Consider the following 15348-nt stretch of genomic DNA (forward strand, 5'->3'; position numbering starts at 1 on the left):
AGGATATCCCTCTGGGTGGTCCTCGACTGTGAAAGGCTTAGCGAGGCTACTTACGAGGCACAGAAACGCCATGAAGAGCCTGGTTTAGCTTACTTTGATGATGAATCAGCTCTAACTCGGGTAAAGCCGGTTCGTCAAGCTGCTGGCCTACATGCGACTCAATATTACGTTCTAAATTAAGAGTTGTGATCTCCCTACCTTTTTCGTTTACCAAAGTGTTGGTTCGGCTCTGAGGACGACTGTATCCATCCATGTTCACGATACAGTCGCCAGCGGTGACGGTGGCAGATGATCGTCTGGGCTCAACGTCCGACAAAACACCCGCCCGATTGGTTTCGTTGGCCATTCTGAAACATTGAGGGGAGGAACAGAGCAAGGCCAAAAAGGTTCTGATTACCCTCAGCAGCTGAGGCTGTGCCTACTGATAAAGACTAACTACCAGCCGCCCTCCTTTAGTCTCGGCTGAGGGGTTCCATCTTATGGCACCTGACCGGTTGTGCATGTGTAAACTAACCAGGATCATGGATGTAACGGTATACAATCTGAGTATTGCGCCACAAGGCAGGGCTAGGCTAAGCTGCGTCCAGCTTCCTCTCGGGAAACCAATCAACTTCATCCTTGCCCTGCAGCTCGCTGTAAACCGTCGTTTCTTTCTCCTTCACGAGCTGATACTCGTATCCTTTCTTATCTTTGTTCCACCGGCGCCCTTGGACTTTGAATTTGGTCGGCTTCTTTTTTGGACCCGTGCCCATCAGTACAAAGTCTTTATCGTCGAACTCTGGTTTCACATCCTATAATCATTCAGTATAGAATATCACAATCATCAAAATACACATTTGCACGTACCTTCTGGGTTTCCCACGTCACTGCATGGGACTTTTGCGGGCCGTCGCTCTCCTGATACATTCAGGTAGGGTTAGCCGTCCAATACTGTAAGGTATGACGAATTTGCGTGTTCGGAACGGTTGCCTACGTTGTCAGACATCTCTGATCTGGACGTGGAAGGCGTCGATCTTTGGCTTTGCAAGGCAGATTCCCCCGTGTTTGCGCGAATTTCGTGAATGGACGAGAATCAGGCTCGCTTCTTTGGCTGCTTTGATTTCAGGTTTGGATGGGGCAGGCTCTTGGACCAGCCTTATGGGAGCTAGCTCTCCTCTTTATAATATGTAAGGCTCGCCGATGAGGCTGAAAACACGCCACGGACACGACTGTCGACACCGCTTCACGTGGATGGTTCCTTGCGGTTGCATTGTCTCTACGTGCGCCTTCATGGGGTCGTTTGTTATTCTGGGAAATCGGAGGACAAACTAAGGTGAGAACGCCATGAGTGCTTATTGATGGCTGTGACGTTGCTCTACAGGGAGCCTTTCTTCATTTCATCTGAGGCGCAACTTGTCTGCTATGGAACTCTATCAAAGCTTCGCCCCATCCACGAGGCGGAAATCCTTCAAGCCTTGTTCTGTGAAGGTGTCTGTGTGCGACAGGCACTTCCCGTGGGTATCTTGAAGAGGCATGGTCTCGTGGTTGCAACCATACATGAAGGCTGTAAGTGGCTGAGCAGGATTACTTATTATATCTTATCTATTCGGCAGAATGGAACGGCAGAAGAAAGGTGCTTCTTCAGCTGCGGAAAAAGAGCGTGCGGATCCGCGCTATGCGCCATCTGCAGATAGAAGGGCTGGGCTTTCAGCCTAGGGCAAGTAGACAAACAAAGTCGATGTTGACCGCCCGCTTCAAACAGTTCAGTATCTTTCATGTGAATCTCATAGAAGGCTAGCCTAACATGGTGCGCAACCATTCGCGTGTGTAGAAGATTTGCTTTGCAGATGCTTACTCACACATGATGGTTGCGTAGCAGAATGCGACGCAGCCGCACAGGAATGAGCTGGTGGTTGCTTGTGAATGTGGTTGGCCGGGGTCTGCGCTGATTGGCCTGTGACAAAGCAGGCAGCAATGCTGATGAGCAGGCGCAATCGGTGTGCAACCAGGCTCCTTCGGTTTGCTTTTGAGTGCGGGGGTGGTGGGGGCGTAGGTTCACCACAGTTGCTTTTTGCTTAGTCCCCTCGGACCACTTCCCTCTAGCCTGTGCTCCACAGGTGTTCTGCGGCTGCTTTCTGCGCAGATGACGTGAGCGGGGGCCGTTCCGTAGTGGGAGGCCGCCTGCGCCTCTCTCAGCCCCCGCGGCGGAATAGGCGAATGAATGGCACGCGCTCAGCGCCTTCCTAATGTATGCCTCGCAGACGAGGCTCAGAGGCCGGCGAGAGATGGTGTGCGACAGATTCAGGAATAGACACTGACCCTTTGCTGTCTTGTCTTTCCGTGTTTGAGGCGACCACCATCAAAAAAAAAGCGCTGGTCAGGCAAAGAAGGCTTGGGCGTGATGGCTCCTTGCACCTGACTCCAAACTTAGCCTCTAGCCGCGCCTCCACAAACCGATAGCTGCCGGATGCTTGCAGATGCCGGCGCGGCTTCTGCTCAAGGCGTCAAATAAAACTGCTGGCAGACAACGTGGGCGTGCGTTCTCAAATGTCGTTTGTCTAGCACAAGACCGCCCAGCCTTCCCCGTACATGCACTTGCGTGCAGAAACCTTCTAGCCCTGTCCTTTTTCCACAAATCATGATCAACAGAAGAAGTTCTCCCGTCTCAATGGCCACGGCCGCTAATGCAACTCCGGCCGCGGCCCGCCGACAATCAGACGCCCGACCTATGGGATCGCAACGACGTGCTTCAGCTCTCGAGGCTGTAGCACCTTCGACAAATACTCCATTGGCACCAAAACCTGAGGCGGACGAAAAGCTGCAAAGGCAGTGGAACGAAGCGATATGCAGGAACATGGACTTGCCGAAAGGCTACGCTCAAGTAGCCGTCCTTATTGTCAAGTGGGCGGACCATCTTGACGATCTCAGTACTGGCGAAGAGGTTAGTATTGTAGCTGGAATAGCACCCCCTGTGACCAGTAGTATGTGAACATATGCTTACATTACATTTTACAGGTGGAGAGATTGACCAGTGTCTTCCGCGATGACTTTCACTATATCACAGTGACTGTTTCATTGAATGAGGAATCGGCACCGCAACACCAGCTTATCCACGAGATCACTGGATTCTTGAAACACTTTGACGGCCCAAACAACCTCTTGATCATATATTACACCGGTCACGCTGGTTTCAACCAGGATAGTGGTGAGCTCGAATTTTATGCGTATGTCGATTCGCTTCGAAGTTGGATCTTCTGCTAACGGATGCGTAGAAGAAATGCCCCGGAAGGCGCACCAGGAGCTGGCTATGCCGACCAGTGCGCAAGCTGGAACGTGGCAGAGAGCTTGTTCCTAAAAAGCACAGAGGCCGATACCCTTGCGATCCTTGACACGTGCTACGCAAGCAACGTCACCAAAGGCGCACAAGACACTGGAAGAGCTTACCAGCTACTTGCCGCAAGTGGGCACAATCGAATGACAGCAGGCCCGGGTCACAGGTCTTTTACTACCGCCATGATTGAGTCACTCAAAGAGTGTCTCAATGAGAATGGAGACAAGCCGTTCAGTTTGTGGAAGCTGAGTTCCAAGATCAACGAGAAGCAGTATAGGCGGCAGAATCCCTGCTTCCCGCACGACAGACTCAAGAAGCACGACCGGCAAATTGAATTGGCGCCTCTCAAGGAGAAAAGATCGAAGAAGGACGACAACAAGATGGTCTTGACGCAGAGGGCAAGTGGTGCGGACCTGACGTTGTGTTTTGCCCTTGGCTTCAATCCGGTGACCCAGGACCACATCGAAAAGCTGGCGAGGGGGCTTCCCCAAGCTTTCGAAACCGCCGGACTCATGTTACAAAGGATTGATTGGGTAAACCTCGAACAACGGCCGCCCGTAGACTTCAAGAGCACGGTTAGTGCTTTGAACGTTGCGCATCGCTGGCTTCAGAAGGCCTTCCCAGATCGGAAGAGAAGCGCCAGGCTTCAAGAAGCACCACTTGAGGCACCACTTGGGGGGCCACTTGGGGCACCACTCAAGGTCGGGACCGATGACTCCTCAACACGACGGAAACTTCCACAATCCGATGGGGTACCGACCAATGCGGAAACAGCAGAGATCGACAGCACCGAGCTTGACAACACACCTGCCGAAGCTACTCCGTCGTCCGTGGAAGAACCGCTTCTCCAGCATGATCCTGATAATTCGGCATCGGATGCTACCCGCGCGCCGCTGATGGAGCAGACTGTCTCTTTCAGGGTCGGAAGCATTGCTCAACTTACGGCGGCGGTGATCGGTATGGGCCTCTTGTCCTGTGTGACGACCGTTCTCTGCACACGAGCGGCTCTCAAGGCTTTCGGCTGAGATGCTTTGTTGGACCGCTGAGGCCATTTTTGCTCATCTTTTGTTTCAAAATGCTGTTAGTTTCAAGATTCCCCGGAGTTGGCTGTGGTGCATTTGACGCATTGATTGCATAGAGACTCGCTCATGAGTCTTTGCTATTACATTCTTGAGCATACGTCTGCCTTGATTTTGGTGCTGGTGGGTCTCGTCTCAGGTCGTTCATCTGTGCTTCGCTGGCGTTGGATACCCCGGATTGGAAAGGGACTTGCACGCTCTCTATCGTACTTAGGGTTAGTGTTGGAGGTAATTGAGGAGTCCTGCAATGGAATGTGTAAGCGTTCCTGATGAACATCGTCCGGCTTCTTCCTGCCTTGGGGATTGATGTCCGGCCAGACTCGTCTCAGACCGATTTTCATCCGTGCTTTGCTGGCACAGGGCCCCAAGCGCGGGCCACCGGGTGCTAAAGCTCTTCCGCATGCCGGCTCGACGCTGTGACCTGAGCGCTGAGGCCATGCCTGACAATCTCCTTCAGCAACGGTATCCTGACAGGGCATCATGTGAGAACTGCTAAAACTGCCGTTGTCGAAGGCCTGGGCCAATTGGCCGTTGCGTGCGTTATCTCCAAGAACGAGGTGTTGCACCCTTCCATCTCCCTCCTGCGCGCCTGGCATCGCCGCTATCGGCAAGAAGTATGTTTTTCCACGGTGGAGGCCCACTGCATCAGCGCTAGTGATGCCGGCAAGTGCGGAGAAGAGGCGGCGCGGCGCCCATTCGAGATCCGGGTGAGCAAGCATTGCCGCTGTCAGCAGCGAGCTTTGACGATGATCAACTTCCTGAGTTTCGTTTCGAGTCAGCGGATCCGTCTCAAGTCGAAGTTGGCGCGGATGCTTCGTTGGCGTTGGAAGCCCCAGAAGCCCCAGAAGGACGGACGGTGTGGGGTCGGGGGTCTTGGGAACGGCGAAGCAGGCGTGAACAAATCAGCAGCCGGTTGACTCACCATCCCCAGAGGGGCAACTAGCTTGGAGTCTATTCATGCGGGACCCCTATAGGGAGAAGAGTTATCATGGATGAGGCAGTGACTGCAATTTACTGGCGTGTCTTAGCGCGATGACGCAGGGCGCTGCGGCCGGCGGGATTCGGGAGCGGTGCGGTGGGCCCCGGCTCTGACGAGAATGAGAAATCCTTTTGCCATCTCTCCGCGCGCGCATCGTCTTGCCGTCACACCACAACCTCTCCTTCCCCATCTTCCCCGTCATACGGCCCACCGTCCCCGACAAAGCTCAGCCCTAGCTATATTATCTGCCCAGGCCCCGAGTGCTGTCGTGCATAAAACGCCTCCCATGTCCAGTTGACGACATAGCTCCGACAAACCCGGCACGCGACCTCGTCCACCAGACCTTTCGTCATCTGCGCACCGGCCTCCGACGCGCGAGACCCTTGAAATCTTCGCGCCGCCGTCCCTTCCTCCGCGACCACCATGGCTTTCAACTTCAACTGGTCGCCGCTCATCGCGGACACCTCGCGTGCCCGCGAGATGCTGACGGCCGCGTTGAATAAGTCGCCGAAGCCGCCCATCATCGTCGACGACATCATCGTCACCGAGCTCAACCTCGGAGCCGTTCCGCCGGAATTGGAGATTCTCGAGATTGGCGATCTGGCCGAGGACCGTTTCCGCGGCATCTTCAAGATGACCTACTCGGGCGACGCTTTCCTTACCCTGAAGACGCGCGTGCAGGCGAATCCTTTGAACACCTACCTGTCGACAAAGCCGAATTTCGCATCACCACAACCTCTCGCTGCCGCCGCCGGCCTGACGATTCCTCTACAAATCACCCTCTCCGATATTCGTCTCTCGGGATTCGTCATCCTCGTCTTCTCCCGCCACAAAGGCCTCACTCTAGTATTCAGGAATGACCCCCTTGAGTCTCTCAAAGTGTCTTCCACCTTCGATTCGATACCTTTCGTGCGGGACTATCTACAAAAAGAGATTGAGAAACAATTACGCGTGTTGTTCATGGAGGATCTCCCCGCAATCCTGCACCGCTTGTCGCTGCGGTTGTGGTCCCCGGAGTACAGGGAAATGGACGAGATGATCAACAATGCAAAGCGAAGCGGAACCGCAACCCCAGCTCCTGTGGACCCATTCGCAAGCCCTCCCCAGGATCCTGTCGACCTGTACGGCAACCCGCTTGACGACAGCCAAATCTCATCCTTTTCCTTGGACTCGTCCTCTGAGATTCACGCATCCTTCTCACAAAAGAACCTGCTTCGGCTTGGCGCTCTCAACGATTCCCATCGCACTCTTTCCCTCTTCACCCCCTCGATTCGTGACACAGTTTTCCGTGCTTGGGCAAGCAGCGCGGATCGGGCCGAGACATCAGGTGCACACACATTCCATCCACTCACCTCGTCGACCCTTTCGCGCGTCCATTCCTCTTCCGGCGTCACCTCGCCGAGCACGGCCAGCGTCTCTGATGGCACAGACAACGGAAGCACTCTCTCACGGCCAACTCTTGCGAGCTCGACCTCTACATACTCTGGTTTGGGTCTGGGAGGCAGCAGGTCTCGTGCGCACGCACAGAGGAAGAGGAAGAGGAGAGTGGTGAACCTGCGCCGCGACAAGGATGGCGCAGACGCAGAGAGCGTTGGTAGCGACATCACCACGCCAGAGCCGAGTGTGGAGGCTTCGGAGGGCTCGTCGGTCATCCCTGAGGAAAGAGAGGAGGATCTCATGACGCCCCCGACTACGCCCCCGCGCGAGTCCGGCCGACGCACTCGTAAAAACAGTATCGAAAAATCGCCAGCGCCAGCTACTGTCCCGTCCGCAGCGGCGCTGTCGAAGATCCAGGAGAGTGAGCACGAATGCTCATCTACCGCAAACGCTCCATCATTTTCTCGCCCACAGACGCAGCACTCGGCTGCATCTTCGCTTCCGCTCCGGTCTTTCCCGAGAGACGTCAAGGCGCCTTTCGCGCACTCGTACAACCCGTCTGCATCTGCCAACGTTCGACTCCAAGGCTCGGCGCTTCCGTACAGTGAGGCCGCGACGTCGGGCGGCATCCTGGAGCAGGCGTGGATGATGAAGATGGCGAATGAGATCGCGCGCAAGGTGCGCGACGAAAAGGAGCGCGAGGCCCGTCAAGGGAGGAGTAGCACCGACCCGATGACCGGTTTCTGGGACCGTCGCGACGAGGAGGAAGCACCACCGGCCTACGCCGCCTAATTTCTTTGTATATCCCTCACGAGTTACGATCGTTTGTGTACCTTTCTGTATTTCTAAAGACAAGCAAGAGATGGAAGACAGCTTGTACAGGATAAAAGTTTTGGAGCGGGATTTTGATCGACATTCGGATTAGCGGGTGGTTTCACGCGCGGGAATTCTCCTTGGCAGCGCGCGATTGGCGTTCGTTTTGCATGTTTCCTTGATTTTTGATACCCTTTGGGAGAATGGCGGGAAAGGAGGTGGCGGTCAGTAGCGCGCGGACGGGCGGGTGAATAGTGTGCGCCGCGGCAGAGCAGCTAGACTGTAGATACACATTCCTTTTTCGACTGCTTGAACAATGCCAGGGCTGCTTCGAGAGCAAATGGACGCGTTGTGACGTTTTTGAGCTTTGACTGGCAGCGGGTGTGAGGCCTGGCCAGGTCACACGGACTCGAGACGGCGGGCGGAGATCTGCCTCGTGTAGAGCACAGTTGGCGCAACCGCAGTGACCAAAACGCGGAAAACTGTGCGGATCGACGCGCGCACGCCGCGCCTACTGCATTTTGGGCGTGGCGCGGTGCACGAGGGTAGTTGTGAGGCAGCAGATTGGCTGCAGACGGACCCTTGAGAGATGCTGGCTCCGCGGCCTTGCAGATTTCCCACGGCGCCCAATTTTGAGCGCATCTCAGTCCACCGCCGACGAGTGCTCTCGAGTGCCAGAGCTTCCCCGCAACGCCGCCCGAGTCCTCACCGGCGTCCGCACGCTCAAGCTTCCTTGCGCACGCCCATCCCGCTCGTTGCCTGCCCATTGACCTCGAGATCTGCTCTCAGCGAGCGCTTCACAATCCCCGTTCAGGCCAGGTACACCGCCTCGACTTGAAACAGCGAGCTCCCCACTCAAACTACAAAACCGCAGCTCTGCGCTTTGCCAGTGCGGGTCTGCTTATTTCGAGCTTCCCTCAACAAAACCTACCCCTCTCTCGCTCCCCGCCATCCCTCAGGCCGCACCCTGCGGTCGTGATATAGCTTCGCCCGTCATGGAGCACGCCGCCGCCTCGCCTGCGACGGAAACCCGTGTCCTGCTGGACAAGAATTCCAACGGCGTCCCGACCCTTGCGCCCAAGGCCCAATTCCTCTCTGGCGATGGCAGCACCCATCTGGTCAAGGTTCGCAGGAAGAAGGCTCGCGATGACAGTCTGGCTGGCACCTTCTGTGCCTGGCTCGAGGCGCATCAGATCGGTACGGTCTCCGTCTCTTTGAGTCCTGGTGTAATACTTTCAGCTGACGACATCCCCCCCATCACAGGCCTCTCCGTCAATCTGTTGATCCTGCTCGCCCTCACCCACGCCTGTTTCCCTCGCGCTCGCCCTACCACCCGCAAGTTTTTCGAGCTGTCCTACTACGATGCGGCCAGCGGCAAGTACACGCAGGGCTGGGATGATTTCCCGTTCGTCTTCTTCGGCATCATTGTCTTCACGGCGCTGCGTGCTGCCACGATGGACTACGTGCTGAAGCCGTTGGCACGTCTGGGCGGCATCCAGAAGAAGAAGGCGACGGTCCGCTTCGCCGAGCAGGGCTGGCTGCTGGTCTATTGCTCCATCTTTTGGTCGCTGGGCATGGTGAGACATTGTTTTCGTTTTACGGGCGCCATCACCGTGCGCCCGCCATCCTGGGGCGGTGGCTGCCACGCTTTGCTGAATTGGGGCTAACCGTTTTGTGCAACCCGCAGTACATCAACTACAACTCGTCGTACTGGCTCGACCTCTATGAAATCTGGAATAACTTCCCGACGCGCGAGATGAGCGGCCTGATGAAGGGCTACTACCTGCTGCAGTTCGCCTTCTGGCTGCAGCAGATCCTCGTGATAAACATGGAGGAGAGGCGCAAGGACCACTGGCAGATGTTCACGCACCACATCATCACGAGCGCGCTCGTGTCGATGAGCTACAGCTACTACCAGACCAAGGTCGGCAACGTCATTCTGTGCCTCATGGATGTGGTCGACATCTTCCTGGCGGTAAGTCGAAATTCCGGCGGTGGTTGACGTCCCGAGGGGGGAAGGTTACGCAGTCGTTAATTCTTTTTTTCTCCACCGTCACAGGGCGCCAAGCTCCTCAAGTATCTCGGATTCCAGACCGCCTGCGACATCGGCTTTGGTGTTTTCATCGCCAGCTGGGTCATCGCACGGCACGTCCTGTACATTGCCGTCTGCTGGTCGATTTACGCAACGGTCCCAACGGCGATGCCTTACGGGTGCTACGATTCCGTCTCCGGCGAACGCCTGCCCGCTTCCCCGATGACACCAGCCGACGGCGGTGATCAGATCATGCGCGAGATTTTGCAGCCTTTCCGCGATCCTGAGGGCCCGGTGTGCTTCAACTCGCGCATCCGCTGGGCTTTCCTCGGCCTGCTCGGCGGCCTTCAGGTCATCACGCTCGTGTGGCTCTGGATGATCATCCAGGTCGCGTACAAGGTCTTGACCGGCCAGGGCGCCGACGATACACGCAGCGACGACGAGGGTGATGAGGACGAGTCCGTCGATACCGAGAAGGGCGGCTTCGGCAAGAATGGCAAGCCTACGAGTGGCGCGGCTACCCTTTCGATTCCCCAGGTGCCTCTCGAGGAGGAAGTTGGCGTCGAGGGCCTGCATTTCGGCACTCCGACCAGGAGAAGGAGCGAGAGGCTGTACAAGCGCAGCAGCAGTCGTGCCAGCGGCATCAGCATTTCCGGATCCAGCGACCGCAAGGAGTTGCTCGGAAGAATTGGCTGCGAGAAGCCGGTGAAGGACTAGAGTTCGGGTAACGACCATGGCCGGAACCGGATTTCGGCTCAAGGCTGAAGAAGGAAATGGGTTGATCCTGTGCCCGTTCTAGCATGCCTTGTCTCTCGCTCTTAAGATCATGAAGCCGGTACGACTGCAAGATGACGCTCTGGTGTCGTTGCGAGGAAAGGGAGACTTGATGGCGTATATAGGTTGTTTTTTTGTGTGCTGCCCCTCTGCTATGGATTTCGTCATTTTTTATCGTCGTCAGAAGTGTTGAAGAAAAGAAACAGTGGATTCGAAAAGGTAAGCAGGAGAAAGCACTTGAAGCATTGACTAGAAAATACCCCCCGATACCAGCACCCCTCGTCATCCTGCAGTTTTGAGTTACCGGATAGACCATTTGGGATGTAAAGGCGGGTTCGAGATGGGGGAAAAAGCGGAAAAGGGATCGCAAAAAGAAGCAAGCATCGATTATTCTTTTCTTTTCGTAAAAGACGGCCGGTCAGGAAAACGGACAGGTATGGATCTCGGGACACGCAAATGCCGGCAAAGGACCTCTTCAAATGGATGTACATTGTTGTTTTTCTCACCGTTGCGCGTATCGTTTCCGGAATCGTGCATGGTGGGGCGGGTGGCGGGAGTGATGAGAGAGCAACATGAGTGATGAGGGACGGTACAACAACGCAGCTTCTTGGCGGGGGGGTGGACCGTTAAAAGAGAGGGGTAAGTTCCGGGCAGACACGAGCATGTCCGGGTGCTAATCTCGGTGGCGAAACTATGTACCAGAGGTTGGATTTGCCGATGGGAAAGCAACGGTAGTTCAATGCGGGGAGAGACTCCCGGCCGCGCTGAGTCAGCGAGTCGTACGCATTCGGCCAATGACGCACGCGGCTCCAACGCCGGCCAGACCCTGCAGGGGCAAAGCTTCTGCCCCGACAAGCCTTGAGCTCTTTTGCACGCCCAACACGTTGACACCGCTTCCGCACCCGCACGTCGCGCTTTCCTGGCGTCATCGGACCGTCTCAGCATGCTTTTCCTCTACTCCAGAAGGATTTGTCCCGCGCAAGATATGAGAGTAAGCTAGCGGCAGGCGCACCAATAATTTGTCTGATGTAGATCGGCCGGCCGCCTCTCCGTCTCTGCTTAAGCATCCTTGGAGCGCACGACACCGCCACGAGATGGGGGCCGGAAAACGGGCCAGTCAAGGGCCAGCACGCCCCGGCTAAGCCCCCAGTTATTTTCATCTCTGCGACGCTTTGGGTTTAACCAATAGAGGCCATCGAGCTAGCTGTTGGCTGCTGTCGAGATTCGCCGTCTTTTTGGCGCCGGCTGCTTCCTTCTTAGCACCGTGGCCGTGGATACGAGACCGACTGCGCGGGTACCTCGCCAATCTCACCTCCGTCATCTTTCTCCCTCTTTCTAGTTGCCTGCCTTTTGTGGTGGAACCGTCCGGTTGCCTGCTCTTCTTTGTGTGTCCATCATCCACTCGCAGCATCGTTGCGTGGTCGCGTACTCCTTTTAATTGCTTTTTTTTCCGGCGCGCTTACGGGTGCTTTTGGTTGCGATGCGCGGGTCTTGGAGGACACCGCTATGGGTGTCAATGGTTGTGGGGCACGCGTGCGCGCAACCAGTCGAGGGTGGCAGCAAGCTGGAGCGCCGCGGTGATGGCGATCTATGCTACATCAATAACCAGAAGAGTGAGTGTTTGCTCCTGTAGTTAGCAAGAGGCTCTGCTAACCAAGCACCGCAGTGGCCTTGATCGACGATAAGCTATACTTCATGGGCGGCGATTATCACTTCGACGGTGACGCCAATGGCAAGACGTTTTCGAGCGATAGTCTATACTACTTCGACCTCAGCGGGAATACCGACCTCCAGGCCGAAAGCATAATATCGTCAAGCTCTCTCAATAAGATATCAGTACCTTTCGACACTACGTCGGGTCTCGAGAACCAAACCCACAACCAGGGCGGCGCTCTCTTCCAAACCCTCGACTCCTTTTACGTCTACGCCGGCCTGGGTGACACCTCCACCACCGAAAACAATGTCCTCGCCATGTACAACACAACGAGCAACCAGTGGTCGAGCCACACCGTGTCCGGCGGCAACTACAACAAGCTCAACCGCCTCTTCCCCGGCGCCGCCAGCATCCCCAGCACCGGCCTGTCCTTCTTCAGCGGCGGTGGCTCATCAGGCGTCAGCCAGCCTGGCCAGCCCACCGGCATGCTGCGCTTCGATGCCTCGAACCCGGACGCCCTCACCTGGCGCAATGAGACGGCGCAGAGCAGCTCGGGCGTGTCGGTACCCGCTCGCGTCGGTGGTAATATGGTTTACGTTCCCATGGGCGAGCAAGGCGTCATACTGCTGTGGGGAGGGTACAACGGGACCGAGGTCAACTCGACGACCGGCGCCCCGGCTTTCACATACCAGCTCATCGACAACCAGAGGATTTATGTGTACGACATTGCTAGTGCGAGCTGGAATATTGTTTGGGCACAAGGCGACTCTATTCCCGGACGGAGGTCGGAGACTTGCTCTGTGGTTTCGGCGGCGCCGGATTACTCGTCGTTCAACATCGCCATGTACGGCGGTTGGGATCTTTACGGCGGTGAGCTCTTGGGATTGTGTCAAGAAGTTCAAGGATTCATGCTAATGGCATTTCCACAGACGAGGCATTCTCGGAGACGTGGGTTCTCAGCGTGCCCAGCTTCCGGTGGATCAAGATAGACAGCTCGAACTACACGGGATCCAACACGGAGGCGCTCTCGGGGAACAAGCGCGGCCGCCACCAGCACCACTGCGCGGTGCACAACGACTCGCAGATGATCGTGCTCGGCGGCCTCGTCAACGAGAACGGAACCGACCAGCAGCACGTCTGCGACTCGCAGCTCCCGCCGCTCCGCATCCTCAACCTGGCCACCATGACCTGGCAGAAGAGCTTCGACGCTAGCGCCGAGTATAGCGTCCCCGAGGACGTGTATGCTGTGATTGGTGGAGAGTAAGTTCCCAACCCTATCTTTGTCTTTTCCTGGAAGACTCCAATACTAACTTCGAAACCCCAACAGCGGCTCCGGTGGCGCCACCATCAAAGCCCCCGACGGCGGCTTCAACGATACGTCCGTCGCCAGCATCTTCGCCACCACCGTCGCCCGCGCCGCCTCGACCGCCTCGTCCACCTCGACCGCAACTTCGTCCGCCGGCTCGTCGTCATCATCGTCCTCTAGCAGCAGCTCCTCCAACACCGGCGCCATCGTCGGTGGCGTCGTCGGCGGCGTAGTAGGCCTCGCGCTCATTGCGCTCATCGCCTGGCTCCTCCTCCGACGCAAGAAACAGCAACAACACGCACCCGTGCCGCAGCATGACACGAGTCCGCTAGCTACCGCCGGTGGTGCTGCCGGTGCTGCTGGTGCGCACCAGGGCAGCAGCGGCGAGTATCCGATGGGGGCGTACGGGAATGGTACGGCGGGAGCGTTGACGGAGCGGTACGGGGCGCCGGAGGCGGAGAAGAGGGCCGAGTTGGATCCGGGGACGGGCGTGTTCGAGGCGGAGGGGCAGGGGAGGGTGGTGGGCGAGATGGATGGGCGGATGGTGGCGGAGATGGAGGGGGATGGGCCGAAGGATGTGTATAGGCGGACGTGAAATATGAATGAATGATGAGGGGAGGTACAGCAGGAGGTGGTCTTGTTTAGATACCCTGGGATTTCGCTGTGGTTATTATATATTAAGATGGTAATGTATATACTATATGATTATGAAAGGCACCGCGCCGTTGGGCCTGATGAGCTCGCTTTCGTTGTTTTACGTTCTCGAGTGATTGGCTGAGGCTGGCGGTTTGCAATGGTGGTGAAATTGGAAGTCAATAGGCCTCTAAGGAGGCTTGTGTTGTATGCGGTATGAGATTGGTCCTTTTGGGATTAAAACAGAGCATGGGAATCCACCTAGACATGTATGCTAAGCAATTACGAACGAAGGCACACACAAAATAGCCTCAACAACCTCGACTTTCTTGCGCCACTAAGCGAACCATCCTCGTGGACAGACGCCAGTGGGCAACACGGAATTGTCTGCAGGGAACCGCAGTATGCAGAAGATCGAAAATGGAGACCACGCGACTCTTTCAGCTGCCTGAAACCGCTCAGCTTTGAAATGTTGCATGATTCCCTCACGAGGCTGATTTTCCTGTGCAGAAGGGCCATGCATGTCAGCAACTAAGCAGACACTAGCGTGTACAATGATCAGACAGCAAGGCTGATTACGCAGGGCTATTTAACAGATGCGGGGCAAGACTAACACTAATAATACCCGTCTCCCTCAGCAGTGCCGCGATAAAATATCTTTCATTTAGTGAAAGTAGATGAATTTGATTACAGTCCCCGCGAACTCTATACAAGGGTGCTTCCCGTGTATAGCTACAGTACCATGGTCCACAGCTTTCGCTAGCCTTTCAGAGAGAATAAGACGACGACCTACACTTCCGACTAAGCAGATTTACCATGACTCGTTTGGTGAGCAACTTACGGACTTGAACAATCAAATGCGGTGGGATCTTGCTGGAACCGCTCGGCAAGAATGGAACGAAAAAATTTACCCACGACTCCATGATATCATTAGAACCAAGGCTGAGGAGATATACGAGGGTGAAAATAACGCTGATTGCCTTATGATTTATCGATGCTATATGCTTGGCCGCGATAAATCATATACACATCCAACAATCGTCTTTTTCTGCACCGGGAAAAACGCAAAGCAGATTCTGGAAAGAACCATCAAGGTCATATACCAAGACGGTGAAATTCGAGGAAGCGGCTTCGAGTTACGCGCATCTCTGCTGGCTGACCTAGAAGCCAAGAAAAACTCGATGCGCCGCCCTGTAGAAACACCATCATGGGCCACGGGAAAGAGTATTTGTCGATTCGAGCTACAATGTGTACGTATATATACTTCCCTGGATTGTTCTACTTCTAACTCTGAACTTAGAGATGTACTGCGCGTATGGCATGGAAGGTGCAAAAAGCAGATATTGACTTCGAACCGCTCGTACAGCTTCTCACATTAGCAAACAATTTAC

General features: G+C 55.6%; 4 protein-coding genes across 4 annotated transcripts; all 4 read left to right on the forward strand.

The window, feature by feature from the left end:
* Nucleotides 1-2707: 2707 nt before the first annotated feature.
* On the forward strand, nt 2708-4335 carry LTHEOB_7418 (Homeobox domain containing protein; the record flags this gene model as incomplete). Its single annotated transcript, XM_035516782.1, has 3 exons — nt 2708-2920; nt 2995-3203; nt 3252-4335. The coding sequence occupies 3 exons, from the start codon at nt 2708-2710 to the stop codon at nt 4333-4335; spliced, it is 1506 nt and encodes a 501-aa protein (XP_035371389.1).
* Nucleotides 4336-5791: 1456 nt separating this feature from the next.
* Nucleotides 5792-7537, forward strand: LTHEOB_7419 (uncharacterized protein; the record flags this gene model as incomplete). Its single annotated transcript, XM_035516783.1, has 1 exon — nt 5792-7537. One exon carries the CDS (start codon nt 5792-5794, stop codon nt 7535-7537), a length of 1746 nt encoding a protein of 581 aa, XP_035371390.1.
* Nucleotides 7538-8553: 1016 nt separating this feature from the next.
* On the forward strand, nt 8554-10307 carry LTHEOB_7420 (Longevity-assurance protein; the record flags this gene model as incomplete). Its single annotated transcript, XM_035516785.1, has 4 exons — nt 8554-8755; nt 8822-9135; nt 9246-9533; nt 9618-10307. The coding sequence occupies 4 exons, from the start codon at nt 8554-8556 to the stop codon at nt 10305-10307; spliced, it is 1494 nt and encodes a 497-aa protein (XP_035371391.1).
* Nucleotides 10308-11880: 1573 nt separating this feature from the next.
* Nucleotides 11881-13919, forward strand: LTHEOB_7421 (Kelch repeat protein; the record flags this gene model as incomplete). The annotated part of the gene is made up of 4 exons (XM_035516786.1): nt 11881-11977; nt 12031-12888; nt 12948-13278; nt 13346-13919. 4 exons carry the CDS (start codon nt 11881-11883, stop codon nt 13917-13919), a joined length of 1860 nt encoding a protein of 619 aa, XP_035371392.1.
* Nucleotides 13920-15348: the final 1429 nt, after the last annotated feature.

Source organism: Lasiodiplodia theobromae (assembly GCF_012971845.1).
Source record: "Lasiodiplodia theobromae strain AM2As chromosome Unknown scaffold_22, whole genome shotgun sequence".
In the NCBI taxonomy this organism is placed as follows: domain Eukaryota; kingdom Fungi; phylum Ascomycota; class Dothideomycetes; order Botryosphaeriales; family Botryosphaeriaceae; genus Lasiodiplodia; species Lasiodiplodia theobromae.